The sequence below is a fragment of the Gossypium arboreum genome, chromosome 11, assembly GCF_025698485.1.
Source record: "Gossypium arboreum isolate Shixiya-1 chromosome 11, ASM2569848v2, whole genome shotgun sequence".
Lineage (NCBI taxonomy): Eukaryota > Viridiplantae > Streptophyta > Magnoliopsida > Malvales > Malvaceae > Gossypium > Gossypium arboreum.
In genome coordinates, this window is record NC_069080.1 from 12,835 (window position 1) to 35,084 (window position 22,250).

General features: G+C 33.1%; 1 protein-coding gene and 1 long non-coding RNA gene across 3 annotated transcripts; one reads left to right on the plus strand and one right to left on the minus strand.

The window, feature by feature from the left end:
- Positions 1–1,533: 1,533 nt before the first annotated feature.
- LOC108482318 (uncharacterized) lies at positions 1,534–3,265 on the minus strand. 2 transcript variants are annotated; one of them, XR_001870860.2, is made up of 3 exons: positions 3,089–3,261; positions 2,175–3,016; positions 1,534–2,090 (listed from the first exon to the last, which is right to left on the minus strand). It is a non-coding gene; the product is annotated as an uncharacterized LOC108482318 (long non-coding RNA). The 2 variants fall into 2 exon arrangements; XR_001870862.2 differs by lacking the exon at positions 1,534–2,090 and having other exon boundaries at positions 2,595–3,016; positions 3,094–3,265.
- A 5,119-nt stretch (positions 3,266–8,384) lies between these two features.
- On the plus strand, positions 8,385–11,692 carry LOC108473669 (calcium uniporter protein 6, mitochondrial-like). Its single transcript, XM_017775368.2, has 2 exons — positions 8,385–9,274; positions 10,996–11,692. The coding sequence occupies exons 1-2, from the start codon at positions 8,828–8,830 to the stop codon at positions 11,479–11,481; spliced, it is 933 nt and encodes a 310-aa protein (XP_017630857.1). The 5' UTR covers positions 8,385–8,827; the 3' UTR covers positions 11,482–11,692.
- Positions 11,693–22,250: the final 10,558 nt, after the last annotated feature.

Genomic DNA, 22,250 nt, shown 5'->3' on the forward strand with positions numbered 1-22,250 from the left:
CTCTAACGTGTTGGGTTGTGATTTCTCGTTTTTTCCAAAACAATCGAAGATTCCTTCGAAATTTCACTCACGTTTTCTAAAAACCCTTTAAAACGAAGGCGATATTCGATGTTTGGCAATTCAGGGAATAGTACCCTATCGTGCTGGGCTGCAATTTCCCATTTACTCAAAATAATCGAATATCTCTCCGAAATTTCACTCGTATTTCCGAGGTGAGGCAATGGTCAATGTTTGAAAATTCGAGGAATCGTGCCCTACTATGCTGGGTTTCGATTTTTCGTTGGACTAAATAGTTGAGCATCCTTTTGTGATTTTCTAATTATAAATTTTCGGACTTCGAAACAAGAAGATTTTTGGTAACCAACTCAGATTATTCAAATGTTATTGAAAAAAGAACCACATTTCAAAAAACAGTTTTAATTTTAGACATAAGGACAAGTATTTAATCGATTTGGTACCAATTTTGGGCGTAGTGAGGGTGCTAATCCTTCCTCATGCGTAACCGACTCCCGAACCTGTTTTCTCAAAAGTTCGTAGACCAAAATCATTGTTTTAGTAAATCAAAAAATATTTTATTAAAATAACTAAATTCTTAGGTGATCCGATCACACTTAAACAAAAAGATCGGTGGCGACTCCATGTTTTTTTGTTTTTCAAAAAGTCGATTCCCCATTTTTTTTATTAAATATAAAATTTTTAAAAGAATGATGGTTTCGACAATCACTATTAAATCATTTCCATAGACAACATGAAAACAATGTAAAATTCAACAACATAAACTATAATACCAAGAAAATAAGAGAGAGAAAAGGGTGAGAAGAGAGAAGTCTGGCCTAAAAAATTTTAGTTGAAAATTTAATATCTTCCTCAACAACTGAACTTTGGCCTGGTGAAGAAGAGATTCACCAAAAATATGCCAATGGAAGTGTAAAATATAAGTCTTGAACATAGGTGCCAACAACAAAATAAAACAAATTGTAGTCACAGATGACTCTGAGCAGCAAGGGGAAAAAGAAATCAAAGAATAAATTCCAAGCTACCAATAGAAAAGTTCTACTAAAAAGGGAAATTTAAATGAAACCCAACTGAACTCAAGCATTACGGGACTTTATTCCTTGACCTCCATAAGATGTCTCAAGCACGAATCTAACGGTTTATTGCACATATAATATGCCGTATATTTTGCAAGTCATGATTCATTGCAGACAACTTATACATTTGAACATTTCAAGATAAGAAACCACAAAGTAAAGTTCCTCACCAATATCCTCTAAGGTCGAAGGTTCTATCTCTATACTCCTACTCTTATCTCCATTAGATTTACCTTTAACCCCATCATCCTTCTTAGGATCGTTTGGTCTAAGATCAAGACCAATATCCCTTACCCAACTTGCAGTATAACGCCTACCTTCAAGACCTAAAGAAGGATGACAGGTTTTTACTAATTATATACTAAAAATAAATGCCTCTTATTCTCTAATGCATAGGCAAATAATAGGCTCTTGAGCATTATTTGACATTCAAGTGGTTAAGTTAACCATCAAGTAAGCAGAACAGTACATAAAAGTCATTTGATCATTTCAATATCCCAATGATCTATAGTACTAAATTAAAATATACAGATTTCTCTTTCTCCGCACAACATTTTTTCTAAGCTGATTTTAAGGTACACCTGTTAAGAAAGGTTGAATCCTCCAATACATCATGGAGAAGAGGTAGACATTTTACATTGACAGTGATTAATGTAAAAGAAAAAGTAGCATATATGATAACTCCTGCTCTAACAAATAAAGCATGAAATAGAATTCCAGTATATCAAAAATCATGGGTGGAGTAGACTACATCGTTTGCAATGCATACCACAACCATTGACACCCAAAATATGCATCAAAAGAAACAGAAGAAAAGCTTCTTACAGTCAGCATAGGCCAAAATATTACCTTCAGTTCTTTATAGATATTAGCCGAGGATTCAAAACACAAGAACCCCAAAACTACATAATATATACTGTTCTAGATTGCAGCCCAAATTGTTTGATCAAAGATAACTTTTGCTGGAACCACCCACCAGTCATCGAAAGGAAGCAGAGCCTGGAACTCAAAGTGTTTCAGGGCTCCATGGAAAAAAAATGACTCAAAGCAGCAAAACATATAACTATTAACCACAAGTATTACCTCTTAAAACTGGTAATAATAATGAGAAAGGGATCTATGAAGAGTAAATCCAACAAGGCCCGATCTAAACATACGTGTCCGGTCAAAGTCGAAAAGAGGCATTTAGATTTCACTTCATTTTATTTTAAGGACTCCAGCTTTCACTTGGTTTTTGAAAGCTAATCTGCATAAAACCTCAAATTTCCAGGAAAGCACAAATCATAAATAAGGACCCTCTTTTTCTTTTACAAGCAATGTTTCAGATTTCATGGTTAGTTTAGAAAGTTATAAACACCTCAACAACTTTCAAGATTAAAATCATAAAATGACGAACGAAAGAGATTAACCAACTCTAGCACAGAGAGAAGTGAAACCAAGGAAAACTACTACCAAGCAAAAATGCCCTTCTCAAAGGAAATAAAATTAAAATGCAAAAAAAAATGAAAAACCTAGGAGATAACTTACATGCCAATAATCATGATCAATTGTAAGCAACTTAGATACAGCAAACGTGTCAAATCCAAGAACGATAGAGGCATTGATTGCTCTACTACTCTACTACTCAACTTCTCGACATCATCATGGCCATCACTATCATCACCATGACCACCTCCAACCTCTGAAGAAGAAGCCTCCAAAGCTTTGGAGCCATTTGGGAACAGCAACTTCTTAGGTTCATGAGAATGACTGTTCTTCTTTGAAGCCAATTCTTTGTCCTCTATGACTGATTGAATGACCCAATTTGCGCTTCTTGGTACTTTTCTTTGGAGCCCAGAAATTAATAATTATGCGGAAGAGAAATTGGAAAAGAAAAGTACCAAGAAGCGCTCGTGGCAAATCCATTTGCTGCCCTGTAGTTGAAACTGCAGAAAGGAGATAGATGATGAAACAATGAAGGAAGATGATGTGAAAGAAGAAGAAGCAAAAATGTCTACCTGACCTTGGATGAAGGGGAGGAATGCCGGAGTCGAAGGGTATGTGAAATGGCTACCGATTGAGAGTCTTTTTCAGGTGAAATTATGGTAAGGGAAGAATAGGGTTCCTCAAGCAACGAATAGCTAAACGGTAAAGAGGTAACATAATAGAAATCCCCAAAAATCTCTGCTTAAGCCTGGAATAGAATACACCCGTAATAGGGCATTCCATTGAACCAAACATCAGTTTAAGTGGGCCTGAAGAATAGGTTGGTAATAGTCATATAATGGCTTAGCTATTACCTTCAACCAAACATGCTGTAAGGGTGAATTTGGATGGGCGGTGCGTTTACCTGTGGTTAGTGTAAAAACAGCAATGGCGGTGAGATTAGATACTGCTGTAGCGTGAGACAAAAAATAAGCTAAACGCACCGCACCACACCACACCAAACGAAACCTAAAATCTAGGCAAAACATAAGCCATAAAATTAAGCAGAGCACAGGCCCAAACGCCAACACAGGAGCCCATAAAGAGAAACCAAAAGAGTGTATTTTACGAAGCAAAAGATAAAAGGAAATCGAATATATTACGATAGCTACAATCGTAAGTAGATGGAAAAAATAGAAACGGAAGAGAACTTAAAATTTCTCTATCTCACAAAAGTAGACAAGAAACAAATAGAAACGTAATTAATTTAAATATTCTGTTATTGTTTTTAAGCTGCAAAAAAGTTCTGAAAATGAATAGAAGTAAAGCATGCAAATATTTGCTCAAAACAACTTTTTTCTCTTTGTGAATCAGATAGAGAACTCAAAATTTTCCCTTCAATGAGATTAGGCTCCGAAGTGTCCACATCTAACGGTAGTATCCCATGTACTCTAAAGTAATTGCCTTCCTTATTTTAAGATTGTCACGTACCACCTATGGCACATAGATGGAAAAGAAAAGCCTCTAATTGATCGTATTATAATAAATATTCAACCTCCAACAACATAGACCACAAAGAGCTCAATTGTTCCAGTGTGTGAAAAGAAAGCAAACAAAGCAGAATACCACTTCATCTTCAAGCATCATTAAATATTAAGACAACATGAACCTTTCAAATGTGACCAAACTACCTTCCTGCTATAGCACTCTTTCAACAAAGTTCTTGCAATACTAAAATGCAAAAGCAATAACTCAATTGAGTTTTATGAACCCTCAAAAATAGTCTAGTTTAGAAATCAGATCAGGGCTTAGGCAAATTGGATTTTAATTGCTAAATAAGCAAAGAGCCCCAAAATATAGAGATGCGAAATGCTTATCCTACAAGAGCACTCACTAATAATGAGCTTAAATCCCTCTCTTATAACAAATAAAACTAAACTGTACTAAAATGCCCCTATAGAAAAATGAGCCTACTAAAATGCCCCTGTAAAAAAATGAGCCTAAGTCAAAATTAAAGTGCAAAAGTGAGACTCATAAAAGTAAAATAATTAAAAGAAAACGGATGGTACTTGTAACAACAAAATACGCACAAACACAAAGGTCATATGCATTGGAGCCTCTGGCCGTGTAAATAAAATAAAAAATTCATAAAATTTCAGGCAAAATATGGAGATAACATAATTGGAGGGATATCCATTCATCAATTTTATTAGGCATAACACAATTTTATTACCATAACAAATTGCACAAAAGAAAAAAAATCAAAGTCATTCACCATTATAGGGTCCCAAACACGAGCCAGATTTCACTATGTCGATGGGGTTGGAGGTTTCCATGTGGTAGTCAGGAAAACCATCTACCATGATCTCACAGATATTATCAATCTCCTTACTCCGACACGGTTGCTTAGGACTCTAGGCAGAAGAGTAGCAATGAAGGCTAGTTTCTTTTTCTGATTCAGCCTGTGAGACATTTTGACAGTCCCTCATAACATGTACTCTTGAAGGAGGATGTCAGACAAGTTTCTCCCTCATTGACGAAAAGAAATTAGCAGTCCCGGCCAAGGTGCTGTCAGACATAACTTGCGCTGTATTTAGCATCTCATGAGACTGTATTTAGCATCTCATGAGACTGATTCGGCTGTTTTTCCACTCTCTGGAACATTGATTCTGTAGCTCCAGCATGGTGAAGTTAGTTAGTCACTAATAATTGGGTATATAATACTTGTATGTAAGCATCACAGCTAGGGTCAGCATTCATCATTCGAAATAGGACAAATAAGTATTTAATAGTCCATGTTACTAATGATCACGTGGGAGCATCGGATTCAGCATGGGGAAGGGAGGGGAGGCAGGGTTATAGATCCCAAAATCTATAAAATTATAGTTTGACCCTCAAAATAATGAAATTTTAATTTAATCATTCTAAAAAATATAAAGTTATAAACTAATATAATTATGAAATTGCATTTTAGCTCATACAACAATGTGTAACTTAGTCTCGGCCCCAAAAAAAATCTGGTTTTACCCCTACGATCCTCAAAGAATTGTCACAATCCTCAAAGTGGCATCCTTTGCCTAAAAATAAATGAAGAATATTTGTGCAGTCGGATTGATTAGAGGTGATTAAGTTCATATACTTTATCATCTTAACAAGTTCACTTTTCATCCGAAAAGGAAATAAGATGACAACCATCTATTAAACACGAACTTGATCAGTGTTGTCAATTTATGTCGAACACTGATTTATTCAATAGTTTAAAGAGTTCTTTTTATATACTTGGAGAGTCATATAGCAAATCTATGTCCAGGTGTATATTACACATGGATCTTGAATACAAGTTCTTAAAAATAAAAAAGGAAACTGGGAGCAACATAAGTAATATGGAGCTACAAAGTTAAAACATATACCTGATAGCAGTCGTAATACTATTTTAGGCATTTTGACCTCTTGCATTTGCATCCGCTTTTGTGCCTGGTTGATGGAGTGTTCATCAAGTTTCCATCACCCTGACAAATTTTCTCATGTCAAACACTTAAGAAATTACACAAATTTAAAGGGAAAAAAAGTGTAAGATTATAGAGTTATAATTACAGTAACATTAGGGGAATCATTAGGTGGTTAACAATAGGTGGAGCAAATGAGAATATCAAGAACAATATTCTCATAATCTGGCTTGTTCAAACAGTTATCACATGCACAACAATCCTTGCAGTAAATCCCTGCTGCAAAGCAATCACAATAACTGCCGATCACAACAAACAACAAAACTCAACAGATGTTCCAAACATCTTTTAAACATCTTCACTTTTTTTGAGCACCCTCTGAACATTCAGGGTATGATATTCCAAACATCTTCTAAATACATGAAGATAAAACTTAAAAGAAAACTAAACATACCGATCTCAGGTATATGCTTAAACCAAGTCCGAGTAACATAGTACTCAAGTGAAATGTTCTGTCTCGCATGTGAACTTACACTTTCAAACATCTGGATCTTCTACAGTTGCAGTGTTTACAGGCTTCAGTCTCACCTGGGAATGTTTCTCTATTCCTGAATTCAATAAATCCCACAGCTAAGAAATCAATGTGAAAATCATTCAAGTAAAAAAGATTATTTAAACTTGCCTCTCCCCTTTTGAGCTATCTTGGGATTTGGATAGTTGGTCAACCCTGTCAGCAAATTGTTCATAAGGGATTATCAGCTGCTGAAAACATGACACTTTCTGAGAATCCTCCATATTTTCTGGTACACAAAGTCCATGGTGATCGCTATCAACATGATCACCAACTCTCCTAGCTGATGAGATCAAGGGGTCATGGTTTAATGGTAGAACTCCATAGTGATCATTATCAACATGATCACCGACTCTCCCAGTTGGTGAGATCAAGGATCATGGTTTAATGGTAGAATATGAGATGGGAGCTGAATCAACATGGCTTGATTCCCACCAAGGGAAAAGGGCTGAGAATCCAAACCTTGACGCACATGTTCCATAAATTCATCAGATTCAACATGTTCTTAGATGAAAATTCCAACATCTTATCCAACCTTTCATCATCGGAAATCTCAACCATGCCATCATTTGTGTTATCGTTAGTTTTTCCAATGGTCACTTCTGAGGCATTGAAACAAGCACCATGTAGTTCATCATGTTGAGCGCAGTATTCACCACGTTTGATTAGAGAATCATCTGGTTGCTGGCTAACTTATGTTTTATTAATTTAAACATTATATTAAATTAAATTTCAAATTTTTTTTTGAATTTTTATATTTATATATATTATAAAATTGTAATATTACCATACTTGAAAGATCTTGGAATCGAACTCCCAAACTAAAACCCCAAACCTTAATTGAAATCAAGACCCCAAACTAAAATCGAATATAAAAGCCCAAATCAAAACCTTAAACTAAAACCAAAGTTATAACCCCAAAGCTAAGGCTTTGAACAAATTTTGGTATCTAAATTTAAGGATTTTTTAAAGTTATCTATTGATGATCATTCTAGTAAAAATTTAAATTATTTCTATTGTATGAAATGTGATTTTTTCATTGCAGGTATGCTTTTCTAAATAAATTGAGTTCTGTGTTAAAAAAATTAGGCTTCAGTAGCCTACTTGAAACAAAAAACTTAAAAATTTTGAGCCCCAAAATCTTAAGCTTTTGGTTACGCTTTTGATGAACCAAAATCTTTTGTTTTATAATACATTTGAATTTTAAATTAATATTCTTAAAGCTATAAATATTTCTATAATTATACCTTAAAAAGGCCTGCTTGAAGCAAGATCTGTGGTACTTACTTTCGTCCGTACAAATTGAAATGTTATACTATGATAGTAAATTTTGGCTGGTATCGATCATATCGATGCGTATTAGGTTGATTTCGCTCGGACGTGTTGAAATTTAGTATATCAACTAGTACTAAAACATAATATTAAAATGTATTTTAAATTTAATTTTTGTTATTTATTTCGGATTTGTTAAATTATGGATAATAATATACATAGTATGGGATGCTCTTATTATTTAATTTATGATTTTCTTTTTTTAATTTGTTTAATGATGGATTGTATTTATCAAGCTTATTAAATAATACTAGATTTTGACACATAAAATATTTTATGTTAAAATATTATCTTTTAAATTTTATTTAATAATGAATATTGATGAAGTGATTATATACACGGACACATGATCTTAACCTAACTTTAAAGTGTTTGATTACCATCTGTTAATGTTGAATATGAACAAAAGTCATGGACTTTATTTCCAAAGGGATTCAATCCGTAATTCTTATGGAATGGAAAACTATGCGCACTGGTAGCAGTAGTTGGGAGATATTGTTCTATGTATAATGATAATAGTAATCGAGACTGATAATTGAAAAGAGGTGGCCTGTTTGCCTTTGCCTTTGCCGGTCCGTGCTCCTTGCTCTCTCGTCCCACCTCCGCATATTGAGCCTAGGTTTTCTCCCGCCCCATCAAAAATTTGGTCTTCCCTATTTATTTTTGTAAATCTAAAATTAAAATTAATTAGTTTTGTGTGCAGTGCAGCTTCATTTTTATGGTTTTATTTTATCATTATAGGGAAACAATGGTTTGTTCTACTTTTGTTTCTTTTTCTTATTGGAAGAAAAAGCTAGATCTGTTTGTTAAGATACACTAATCCTAAGAATTTAAGACCAACAAAAAAAGAGCCTCAAATCATCATCATCTGATTCAAAACTGAATCACTCAAAATACCAACACAAGATACACACATACGTAGGCATATTTAAAAAAATACGTACACAGTACATTTAAAATATAGAGTGAGATCATATTGAAGCATGTGGAGAAGGTTGCGGTGGTTCGAGGCTTTGAAGCAGGGCGTGTCTGCGGCCGCTGGGAGGAGGCTTCCGTCTTCCCCGCTGAACCCGCTGCTGTTGCGAGAAGCGACATTGAGAACCAATTCAGTATTCCGTGGTGCAAAAAGTTGGTTATCTTCATCTTCTAATGCCAATGCAACCTCAGATTCCAAAAAGGCAGGAACAGGAGTAGACAGCGTAACATTTGCGGAGGCCAAGAAGCTGATGAGGCTGGTCAACGTGGAATCACTCAAGACCAAGCTAGGGACGGAAAGCAAAGAAGTGATCGGCTACTCGGAGTTGTTAACGGCGTGCAAGAGCATGGGCATTGCCAAATCTCTGAACGAGGCCATCGCTTTTGCACTTGTTCTCGATGAGGCAGGCATCGTACTTCTATTCCGCGACAAAGTTTATCTTCATCCTGATAAAGTATTTTTTTCTCCTTTACTCTCTTGAATTATTATCTTTAGCTTAGCATTGTTTTTTTAAACTGCTATAATTTTTTTCTAAAACTGCTATAAAAAGTTAATTTGAAATTTTTGTTTTAATTTTGAAGTATTTAGTATTGGATAATGTTTGAGTAAGATGTTATTTTAGTAAGATTTTTAAAATTAACGGTTGTAGCTAAAAGATAAAAATAAAGAAACTATAGCAGGTTGATAAAATCATTTTGGAACTAGAAAATTGTACTAGTGACATATAATTTTTAAATTGATTTAAGAATACGTTGCTTTAATAAATCCGTTTCACTTCTTTAGTGTTGAATTAGTTAAAAGTAAACTCATTTTCTCAATGCAAATACTACGTGATATGATCAATGGTAGATTAGTATTTCTTTTTTTTTTATCAATTGTTGATTTAAGAGAATTTTATGAGATTTCACTAAAATAACATTTTAGATATGTCATTTTGTTAATATATTATATCTTTAATCAAAAGTCTGTACATTCTTGTTTTACGAATAATGTTGAGAGTAAGTAATGTTCTCCATGTGCTTGTTTAAGAATATATTTCTTTCATCATCTATGCATCAAACTAAAGTCATCTGTACAAGAGCTATTCCATTTTCTTTTTTATTGACATATGATGATTGGTGTTGTTAAAAGGATATCAATACTTAAAGTTAGAAATGTTCCTACTCTTTCAACCCATCTCAATTGCTATATATATATAGCAAATGAAATACAAATTTGCTCTATTAGACTATTAGGCTTTAGAAAACATTAGTTTACCTTTTATTGTGTTTTAGTAAAATAAAACAAACGAGCACCTATTAGACTATTTAGATTTTTTTTTTAAAGAAAAAGAAAAACAAAACTAATTAAATGAAGCTAGTCGCTAATTCTTGTTAATATATTATGTCTTACCCAAAAGTTATGCGTTCTTGTCTACCCTATAATCCTTGAAGGTAAGTAATTTTCTTCACGTGCTTATTTAAGGAATAGATTCCTCTCCATGCATCAAACATGCACCCTAAAGTCATCTGGCATTTCTACAAGTGTTATTCCATTTTTCATTGAAAGATGGTAATTGGTGAAGTTTTAAGGATTGTTGAGATTTTATGCATCTTTCTATTTATGATGCTCCATTTACACAATGAAATCTTTTTATTTATGCATCTCATTGTATCACCATGTTATGTCAGCTCAAGACAGTGAATATTGAAATTGATGTGGCTTAAGAGAGAAAACAACAACTATATATAGAAAGAATTAAGACTGAACAAACTAGTAAGAAAGAAGATATAAACCCTATAGTTTCTTTATATTAATTCAAAGAATAATAATCATGCTAGCAGTTAAGTTTACAACTATTTAAAAAGGCTTTTCTGCAAATAAAGTTTTATTCTTAACCCTCAAGAAAACTAATAACCTCCACACACTGACTTGCCTTCAAACTATTCGGCTTTTTCTCAAGTTCAACATCAAGTATTTTCTTAGCAGAATCTTATTTGATTATAGAAACAGAATTACTTCTTTTTTTACTCCAAAGTCATCATCGGACGTTGTGTCCTTTGACATATCTAGAAGATCTTCAATTCGCCTCCAATCTTCCTTTTTCCTAAGGTTGTGCTTGTTATTTCATGAACAACCAAATATTTTCTCTTAACTGGATACGCATCAACTTCTTCACTTTCTTCACTTTTGTAGGTGGTAGATCTGATTAGAAGAGCAGTACCTCTTGCTTTGGCTCCTGAAGATGACCCAATAAGAGATGAGCTAAAGAGGTTGCAAGAGAAGAAGGAAGAAATTGATGTGCTAGCACATAAGCAAGTTCGTCGCATCCTTTGGAGTGGTCTGGGAATAATTGGGGCACAATATGGATTGTTCTTCCGGCTAACATTTTGGGAATTCTCATGGGATGTAATGGAACCTGTTGCTTATTTTACCACAGCCATTGTCGTAGGCATAGGCTATGCTTACTTCTTGTTTACTTCAAGAGATCCCACATATCAAGATCTAATGAAGACGCTCTTTTTGTCCAGGCAAAGAAAATTGTTCAAGAAGCATAATTTTGACGTTGGCAGGTTGAAGGAGTTACAAAACAAGTGCAAAACATCTTTGGATGCCTCTACATCTATCCGGAATCGTGTAGGATTGGAAGTAGAACTCGATGATGCCGTACACAAGGATTAGACCTTCTTCTTCTTCTTCTTCTTCTTCTTTTGTCTTTTTGTCTTTTTGTGACAAAAGTTTTGATTAAGCAAACCCAACATAAGATTATGCAAGTCCATGTGATACAGGAATAACATGTCCTGATGTCCGTCTTATCGCTTTAGCGGTTGCACGACTAATATATATGTACGTATGTCAATGAGAAATATCATGCAGCTAAGGGTACTGTAAATGCGATGGTTTGACTTCTAGTATAAAAGACTTACATGTCTCATTTAAATTGATGAATATCCAACACGACTCTCTATTTCTACTACTGCTTAAATGTACAAAACAATTATTTATGGTTAGTGTAAAAATAGTAGTGATAGTGAAATTAAATCTTATAACGATACTTTAATGTAAGATAATAAGTAAACTAAATACATCATAACGCACCATCCATTCAAACCCGAGATAATAACAATTTAATCTTATTTAGATATCAATATAACTGTTCGCATTAGCCATGGGCATAGTGGCAAATTAAAATTTCAATAAAAATGAATCCCTAAACATTTGATAAAAACAAATAAACCCTAAAAATCTAACGAAACAATAAAATTCTAAAATCTAGTAAAACAATGAAACCCTAAAAATAAAAAAACAACAACGAAAACCTAGAAATCTTACAATAATAACAAAACCTTAAAATTCGATAAGAATAGCAAAGCCTTAAAAATATGGTAAGAATAGCGAAATCCTAAAAAGCCGAAAAGAATAGTGAAACCTCAAAAATCTAGTAAGAATAGCAAAGCCCTAAAATTCCCATAAGATAGCAAGACCTTAAATATGGTAATAATCGAACCAATCGACTTATAGTTTGCTAACCAAAATTGACTTAACTAAATTGATCGGTTACATCAATCAAGTCGCTTTTAACCGAGTGATGCTCTCCCTTAAAGAATAACGGAACCCTAAATATCTAATAATATAACAAAACCTTAAAAAAACTAGTAGTAATGGCAATACCCTAAAAATCCAATAAAATAATGAAAACCAAAATCTAATATATATATATATATAGTGAAACCTTAAAAAGTCTGGTAAAAATAGTGAAATCCTAAAAATATGGTAAAAATAGTGAAAACCTAAAAATCTAGATTGTTTTAATTAGTTGTATCTAGTTAATTTAATTCTCATTTTTCGTGAGTTCAATCATTGAAATACCTCTCTTAATAAAGTTATTTCATTGTAATTTCTTGTTGGAAAAATTAGTGTAGAAAACAATATTTTTCAGGCACAATGAAAATTTATAATTTTTTTTTAAAATCAAGCTTTGTGATATTTATAGTAATTGTAACATTCTTTAATCTGCCACGAATTACACTATTATTTACATATCTTTTTCACAAAACTTTAGCTTGTTTAATAGTTAAATCAAGTTATTTTAGTATATATCTATGTTTTATACTTCAATTAGTAATTTATGTTTTTTAGTAATTTTTATTACATCTTTGATATCTAAATAAGGTTATGTGATTATGTAGCCAAATCAGGAGCTAAAGATGCACATTCATACTGAAACTGTTGCCCATTTCGCGACGCCAAGACACTGATGTCGCAACACTAAGACAAAAGCAAAAACAAGTCCTGGAATGAAACTCCCTATTGTGTCACCACACGGGTCCTATGTTGTAACACGACAGGCGAATGTTGCAACACGGCTTCTACGTGGCCCAAAAATCCCTACGCATGATGACTACAATTTTTAGGGCAATTAGGGGTCTTTTGCCAACCTAAAACCTTAATTAACATTATAAATGAAGAGGCACTTTAGTATTTTGGATTTTTTTTCTATATAAACAACATTATAACCAAATTCAATGAGGGATTGAACAGAGATTATTGTTTAGCTTTCAAATTTTATTTTGTTATTAGTTTTTACTTAGTTATTTCTGTGTTCATGTAATCGGGAGATCCTATTCTGAAGTGAGACCTTTGCGAGTGAAGATTTCATAACACTTTTCATACATCCCATAAAACTTATTTTCAAGCAGCCTAACTTATCTCTTATTCTAATCATATCATTATTCCTATAGTTGTATAAATAACATTTTCATATTATACTATCCATGATTTCCAATTTGATGATCACTTTCATATAAATATACTTCAATATGAACAATACAGATGCAAGAGTCAGAGTAGAGGCTTACCTGATTCTCACTTGCTACAGTTTAAAACTTCAAATCCAGATATCCATCTTGAACCAGCAACAACCACTATTTAGAAACATAATTTCATTATTACTACCCTTGTACATACAAATTACTTATCATCTTAATTGTTGACAACCTCATGCAAAAACATTATACTTACAATCTTATTGTTCAGAGCTTAACATGAAGAGCTGAAATACTCACCCTGATGCGAAGTAACCATTGATCATAAAACAACCATAACTTTTAGATCATCGATGTAAGATACATTCAAGCTTAAGGAAGGTATTTGTAACGGCCTAATTTTCAGTGGTGTCGGAAATGGTGATTTGAGATCACTAAATTCGACAAATAAGATTGAACAAGATAGTAATTTAATATTTATGAGTCAAGTAAGAATTTAGAAGAATTTGTGAAATGGTGAAATTAGTGAATTAAAAGAATTTATTAGGTCAAACGGGTCAAAAATGAGGTATCGAGACCTCAAAGTTGAAAATCGAGCTATAAATATTTTTATAAATATTTATGGAGTGTCATTGAGTTAGTATTAAAGTTTCGCTAGAAAATTTTAACGTTTGGATGGCTAATTAATTAAAAAGGACTAAATTGAAAATAGCACAAAATTTGTTAAATTGTGAGTAAATAGCTTAAGTATTTAAAAAGATGGATTTAAAGAGCAATTAGACCCAAAGGTTAATGTCTGGACGGTTTGGGTGTGAAATAAGCAAGAAAACAATGTGAACAAGGGGCAAAATTGGAAATAGATAAAAGTTAATAGTTAAATAATGATGTAATTGAAAAATCTAGACATTTCTTCATATTTTCTCAGCCAAAACGCCATAGAAGGTCTGGAGAAAGCTGGGTTTTCATATTTTTTTTACATCATGTGAGTTTAATTCTTGCTTTTTCTTGATAATTTTTATGTTTTTATGACTTTTACAATTAGGTCCACTTGTAGAATTCATTAGTTTTTGATTTTATGGGTGAAATTGGAAGTTACCCTGGATGTATAAGGGAATTTTATGATGAATTATTATGAAATTTAAGTTCTAATTTCATATTAAGGTGGTTTTATTAAGTGATTTTGATAGGAAATGATATTTAGGACCTAATTGTGAAAAAGTTGTGAATTGAAGGTTGCTGTTGAAATTCAGAATATAAAAGGTTTTGAAATAGTTTATAATGATAAAATAAAGTGTTAATTGAGAAAAATTAGTTCAATTGATGGGTGAATTGAGCAGGGACTAAATTGTGAAAACTGTAAATTTTGGGGTAAAAGTGCAATTTCGAAATTTGAACAGCATAAATTGTGAAGTGAAATAGAAATCAAATAAATGCTAATGAGTAGAAATATTTTATATTATAGATCAAGAATCCAAAGAAGAACGAGGAAAAGAAAAAGTTGCGGAATAGTCCCTAAATTTCAATATCTTCTACAAATTAGCCGGGTAAGTTCATATGGTTGAATTTAGATGTTTATTTGTGAATGATTGAAGTTTATAATGTGTTATTATATACGAATTTGTTGTGGGATTGTGTAGATTTTGTTAATGAAAGAATAAATGTGGAAATGCAAATTAGGAAAAACGCAGGATTGAGTACGTTCGTATCGTGACGTGTGATGAATTGACGGATAAGAACCATGGTTGTTCCATGGCAAAGTGTGAAATGTAGGTATGGTATCATCCATACTTGAGTTGTGAAATGTAGGTATGGTATTATCCATCTTGAAATGTGAAATGTAGGTATGGTATTATCAAATCCATACTTGAGTTAAGAAATGTAGGTATGGCATTTCCCATACCGAGTTGAAAATGTAGGTATGGTATTTCAATGAGGAAAACCATACTGAGTTGTGAATCGTGGCATTGAGCAACGACGTACTCAATTTCGTAAGCCGTTTCCTAATTTGATTATAAGAAATAAAAGAGAAGTGATCCAAATGAAAGAGATTGAGTAGTTGTTACTGTTGAGCTCAACTATGTGAATTATTATAACAATGGTTGTGAATCGCAGGAAACTTTAGTAAAATGTTTTGGTATTGTTTGGAAATATTATGTTTGGTAAGCATTACTTTTAACCTATGAACTTACTAAGCTTCAATAAGCTTACTTGTGTGTGTTTAATATTTTTATGTAGATTGACTTGAAGTGAAGTGGGTAGATCAGATCAACACAACAAAGCACACTATCCAGATCAATTCCGGTAGCTTTTATTTTATGTTTGAAGATTTATATGGCATGTATAGAGTTTGAATGAATTGAAGTAAAGATGTTATAAACTAGTTAACAATATTTGTACTAAAACAGTTTTTGGTAAATAGCAGTAGTTTGACTTTGAAAAATCACTAAAAATAGTAGAAATGGAATTAAATAATGAATAAATTATGGAATCGAATCTTGATGAGTCTATTTTCATATGGAAGAAGCAAAACAGGTATATGAGCTATATTTTATGAGATGTTTAAATTTTTGTGAAACAGGGCCAGAGCGATTTCTGGATCCCCTGTTCTAACTTTGGAAATTCACCATAAATTTTACAAAGATAATTAGAAGTCATACTTTATATGTACAGATTCCTTATTGAGTCTAGTTTTATTAGAGACAAACGGTATAGTCATTGAAGCTCTATACAGAGAGATATATGATTCGTAATACACAAAGGTCAGAGTATCCGAACCCTGAAACAGGGGAGACTTCAACTAATAAACTGTACTAATTGGCCCAACCAAAAATTCTATAAAAAATTTAGTAAGTAGATATATGAGCCTAGATTTGGGGAAAATTTACGGATTTGGATTTCGAGCTTTGTAACTCGAGATATGATTTTTTTTGCATCTGTAACGCAGTTGGACAGCTTGTCTGGAAAATGTGATATAAATTGTTTGAATTTGTTTAAGTGCTCAAATAAGTTTAGTAATGCCTCGTGCTCGACTCCGGCGACGGCCTCGGGTAAAGGGGGCGTTACAGTATTAGTAAATACCACTTAAGGAAGAGGAAGAAGAAAGAAGAACCCTACCATAACTCATCTTTCACATATAAATATGACTCAACTTGTTTAGTGAAGTTTAACAACTGTCATACGTTTAAGAACTTACGTTCTTAATGGCTTACAGTTTTCGAGAAAAACATAAATAAACACCTTCCAATCACAATTATCAAGCTAGGCTAACTAGTTGATTTCTAACCAAGTTACTTGGAAACTAATTATCATAGTATTCCGTACAGAACTTGCATACTATACCTTAAGCGAACACTCATTCGATACTTACCCTTTAACAGTTAACACAAACTTCTCTTTAATATAGAATCATGAAATCAAATTCTCCCTAAATCAAGTGACGGTTACTATATGCCCACATATATATGCCAAAATGATCATTTGAGCGAATAACACCATGTCAGACAAACTGTTTACTACTGCACGCCCAAAATTTTAAATCCGCCAAAACTAGGATGTTGTAAACTAAGCCAAAACATAGGTACGAATTCGGTTAAGGTTTATTGCTATAAATATCAAAACCAGATCATTTTTCAAATTTTAAATTTCCATTGTGCAAGAAAATCATTTTCAAACTGGGATTTTTCCAAAACATTTGTATACTGAAAGCTCTTATATACATGTTTCATTGTCTAGACTCAAATTGGACATAACTACCATCCCAGGATAATGTGTGCTCCTCCACTGATCTAGCTCTGCAAGTTCCATAAGGCGACAATCTACATGAAAGGAAACAACTAGAATAAGCATTAAGAATGCTTAGTAAGTTTAAGTATAATTAAACTAATCATTTGCGCATTTAACATGGCTAACCTTGGCACATGATGGCATAACTAGTCATATTACAACATTAGCAAGCAAATGTGTTAGACATGTTCCCAAATCATAAGTAATATCAATATCTTAATGGAATCACATACCAATCACAATTTAAACATCAACATATACCATCTCATTTCCAAATCACATTTAACTTTCCATTTCTAGTTAATTGAATATCATCTGATGGGACTAGAGTAAAATAGATTCGGGTAAAGGGAATAAGTTGCTCACACAAGCTGACATTATATCAAGGTTACCTGTCTAAACTAAACCTATGACATATATATAACCTGAGAATTTGCAAAAAATGCTAGACATCGTTATAACTTATAAAATCCCTAATCAAGCTGCATATAACCTTAATGGCATGTTATATGATCCCAAGCTTTTACTAAGTGTAAAACCTCTCACCCAATTCAATTGTTAAGTCCGAGTTACAAGATACTACAATTATTGCTAGAGCCAAAAAGGACAATTAACATTCAGTATAAAAAAATAATTCATACAATCATAGTCAATTTAGTTCAATAATCATCAAATATAACTTTACTCGAGTCTTATACAAGCCTATATATGCTCTAAAATCAACCTAGAATTTAACGAGATCTAATTTGAAACATGTTCAAAATTTGTAATCGAGTATATCATAAATAAATCATTCAAATATTCAATCATTACTCAAAACGTCTAGATATTATGTAACCCAATTAAATCCGAACCTTAGTCGAGCTTACAAAAGCTCTCAAGTTGACCTGAGCATGAATAAGGACCAATTTGTAAAATTTTCAAAATTTCAGAAACAAGTATCGATACCCTTGATAGGTACTGATGCCATTTGGAGCTTCAAAGTTTTAGAAAAATTAAATTAAATTGAGAAGTATTGATTTTAGGGTTGAAGTACCAATACCTTTCTTTAGGTATTGATACTTACCTTTAGTAATGATACCGTTTTAGCATTTTGTTTTTACAAATTTATTTACCATAGATTTTCATAATCAACTTATTCTTTTCTATATTGACGGTAGACTTGTATACTGCTAAGAAGGTCTTCCCAATAGAATGAGAATCTTGAGATCTTCCTCGAAGTCAAAAACCACAAAATCCACAAGAAATATGAATTGTCTAACTTTGAAAAATACATCCTCTAATACACCTTTAGAGTGTACCAATGACTTATCAGCCAACTGTAGTGTTATAAATAGACAAAGCCATTAAATTAATGTTGGCCCCTAAATCACATAGGACCTTACTAAGGTTCAATTCCCCTATCTCTATAGGAATTGTGAAGCTCCCCGAATCTTTAAGCTTAGAGGGTATCTCTTTAGTGATGATAGTAATACACGATGCATTTATAATTATTTGTTCCCATTTTTAAAGTTTCTTATGCCTAGCCATAATTTATTTTAAGAACTTTGCATAATCAGGAATTTTATCAATAAGTTCTAACATGGATAGATTTACAATTAGGGACTTAAATAAGTTGAGAAACTTAAAAATTCAGCATCATCCCTTTCTTATTGTCCTCAAGCCTCAATAGGAATGGTATACACTTTTACCACTGGAATTGGTACTTTGCTTTAGTTCAAGTTCGGTTACATTCTCCTCTATTTTTGAGTCTTATCATCGTTTGGAGAGTCATTCACAGAATCATCTTCCTCATTTACCTCATTCGAAGCTGGAACAATTTGATTTCCAAAACTGTACCCAAGCAAAGCGAAATAGCTTTTATGTGCTCCTTCCCATCTCTTCGAGGGTTATTTTTAGTATTGATTGGGATGGCCGTGCCAACTTGCCTTTGCATCATGTTCATCATTTGGCTAAGTTGGGCTTGGATGTCAACCAATTGCGTATTTGTTGGGGTGCACTGATTCTTCACTTGTCACAACTCACCATGCACTGACTTCATCTCCCCTTCGATCTTATCCATCCACTGACCACGAGGCATGATGTTAAAGCGCCTCTCATACTCCTGAGGTTTCGAAACAAAAGGAAGGTGATTGTGAGGCCTAACAATTAAGTCCAAATTGACATATATATTTTTTAAATTTATTGAATCAAGATCTATTTTTTGTTTGATGACTAAATATATGTAATGATAAAGTGACTACAGATCACAATTGATTTAACAAGAGTAACTAAAAAAAACAGAAAAAACAGGAACATTCTAAAACTTTAGTAACTATCTTAGTAATTTATCCTAAAAGATTGCATATTCACTTGTATAATAATGAGATAAAAGCGCACAAAATCATGACACCAACTTATAAAAAAAATCACTTATAGGCTCAACAAAGGAAAATTGTTTCAAAAAAATTCATTTATCTTCAATTAATCATCATTGTCGATTCCCTATAATGGTCAAATTTGGCAACAAAAGTTATTACTTGAATGCTTTGAGTACTTGAGAATGTTTGTGCATGCCCCATAAGACCTTATGCCTGAATATTCCGTGGTAGTATTTTTGGTCCATTTTGGGGTAAAATTTTCTTTAGGTACATTATGGTCTCCAATAAAACAACATCCTTGCTAACAATGCTGGGGCAATCGTTGACACCCATGCGATTGTTAGTTTCATTTAGCTTAAAGGATAGCCATTCTTTTAGAGAGTCTTACAAATATTTTAAGCTTTTCTTTCAACAAAGATGGTTAAAAGAATGGTTATTATATATTATGTCACATGGTCTCCACATCTCAATCAGATAACACATCACCATCGTCATCCTTTAATTAAAGTAGACGCTTGCAGGCAAACACTATGATTTGTTGGACAATCTAATTGTGCTTGGCAAACAAGCATCACCATCCAACAAGCTTCGCGTGCTTGGACTTTATTGGATTGTCCTTTGATGGTAAAGTCTCTCGGACCCCCAGAAATGATCTGTTCCTTTTAATTAATTTGTTTAATAAAATAAAAAAAGTTGAAAAAAAAAAAAACATTTTCCAACTGATTATAAATTTTAATTGCTCAAATGCTGTAACTTGAGTTATATCAGACCCGATTGGTCGAGATTTCAATTTATGATGCAATCACTTTTTTATGCTCACTTCAAAGACAAAATCACTTGTCTGCTCACTCCTTAGCAACTTCTAAGGAGCTGTCATCCGTTCATTTCTGAGATACATTACCGTGCATTTCAGGGCTCTGGTTTTACATTTAAGAGTTTGATTTAATTGTTTCACCTTAAACACTTATATTACTGCAACAGTCTCAGATTATTAAAAAAGAAATTTGACCGCCTATCTTTTAAGTTCTTTGAACATCATATTTATATCCTTTAGGGAGCATGGTCTTGACAGCCTTTGTCAGAGATATTGTAGTTTTACATTATAATTATAATGTCATTAAATCATATTCTCTTTATCACTAAAAGCAAAGTATTACTATTATTATTACAATAAACAAACTTTCATGAGAGTGGCAAACAAAGAATTTCAACTACCGGTGTATATTATACACCATATAGTTTCTAGGGGTGGGGTCTGGAATCTATTCTCTGAAGCTAACTTTACCCCCCCAAAAAAGCATGTTGCCTGCACTGAAATACCTTAATAATCCCCCCCGTGGTCACGCCGGTGGTTTTAAAATGCGAGGGAGACTTTTAGTGGCCCAATATTCCTCAGCGGCTAGCTTGCTTTAATTTGTTGCAGAGGTGGGTGAGACTATAAGTGGGCATTTGTGAAAAGAAGAGAGGAAAAATATAAAAAAATAAAAGAATATAGATACTAAAGGGGAGATATTGGAAGTGGCAAGCATCCCGACCCAGGATCCTAAAAGCTAACCAGGACAAAGGCCCCATATCTTTGTGCTTCAACACCCACGGGCTATTCATCCCAGACCCTAATCCAAAGGATTATAAAAATTTACTGCTGGTATTCAAGATGAATGTACTATTTAGATTACTATAATACTGATTCTTCCCCTCTAATTCTCTCAGATTCATGTTAGAATTGTCTTTATTTAACTTTTACTCTAGGATAGCTATGGCCTTGAGAGATTTCCTAATGGTGCAGGCAGTAGGGCATCTTCACCCCACTAAGCCCATAAGCTTAACAGCAACCTCTACCATTATGATGCATGTAAAATAGACATTCGCATGGCTAGTTTGATGGTAGGTTCATGTCAAACTTAAGGCTAAGAATTGATATTATGGCCAAGGGTGCATCCAATTTTATTTTGTCAAAAATTAACAGGTCTTTCTAAAATAATTTTTTTAGTGGTTTAAAATTTTATAATTTTAATCTCAGACCTAACTTCCTAACATTGCACCTCATTGTCCCTGACTTATTATCGCCTTGGAACAATTTTAGTACTTCTTAGGAAAATTAATCCGGATGTTGAGTGGTTTTGGAGCAATTAGTTGCTAATTATATGGATGGAGGGGTCAACCTTTAATTTTGATGTGACCGCATTGCAACCGATGGAGGACCAAGTGTTTTTCTTTTTCTAATTTCATTTCTTTTCGAATGAAAAGAGTAAAAAATATAAGAATATATCAATTAGTTGGGGCAATTTTCTCTGAAAGTGAAAAAACATGAAAATTTTCTTAATTGCCAACAGATGATACAATTGATTTAAAGTTAAATAGTTAGGTCCAACCCATGGATAGAAAAAATAGTTGATGCGAAATGATATAAATTTGACAATGTTGCATAATCCCAGTCCAAGTCTGCCCAGTGGACATTGCTCGCGTTAAGTGGCTCATAATACGAGCCAACTACCAACTTGAATACCATTAACCCAATGCGAGTTCTTTTTTACTTTGTATA

Excerpts from the sequence above, each read along its gene's own strand:
- LOC108473669 (XM_017775368.2), top strand. The coding sequence starts at position 8,828 with ATGTGGAGAAGGTTGCGGTGGTTCGAGGCTTTGAAGCAGGGCGTGTCT. Across the intron at positions 9,275-10,995 it reads TTTATCTTCATCCTGATAAA|GTGGTAGATCTGATTAGAAG; the intron begins GTATTTTTTTCT and ends TCACTTTTGTAG.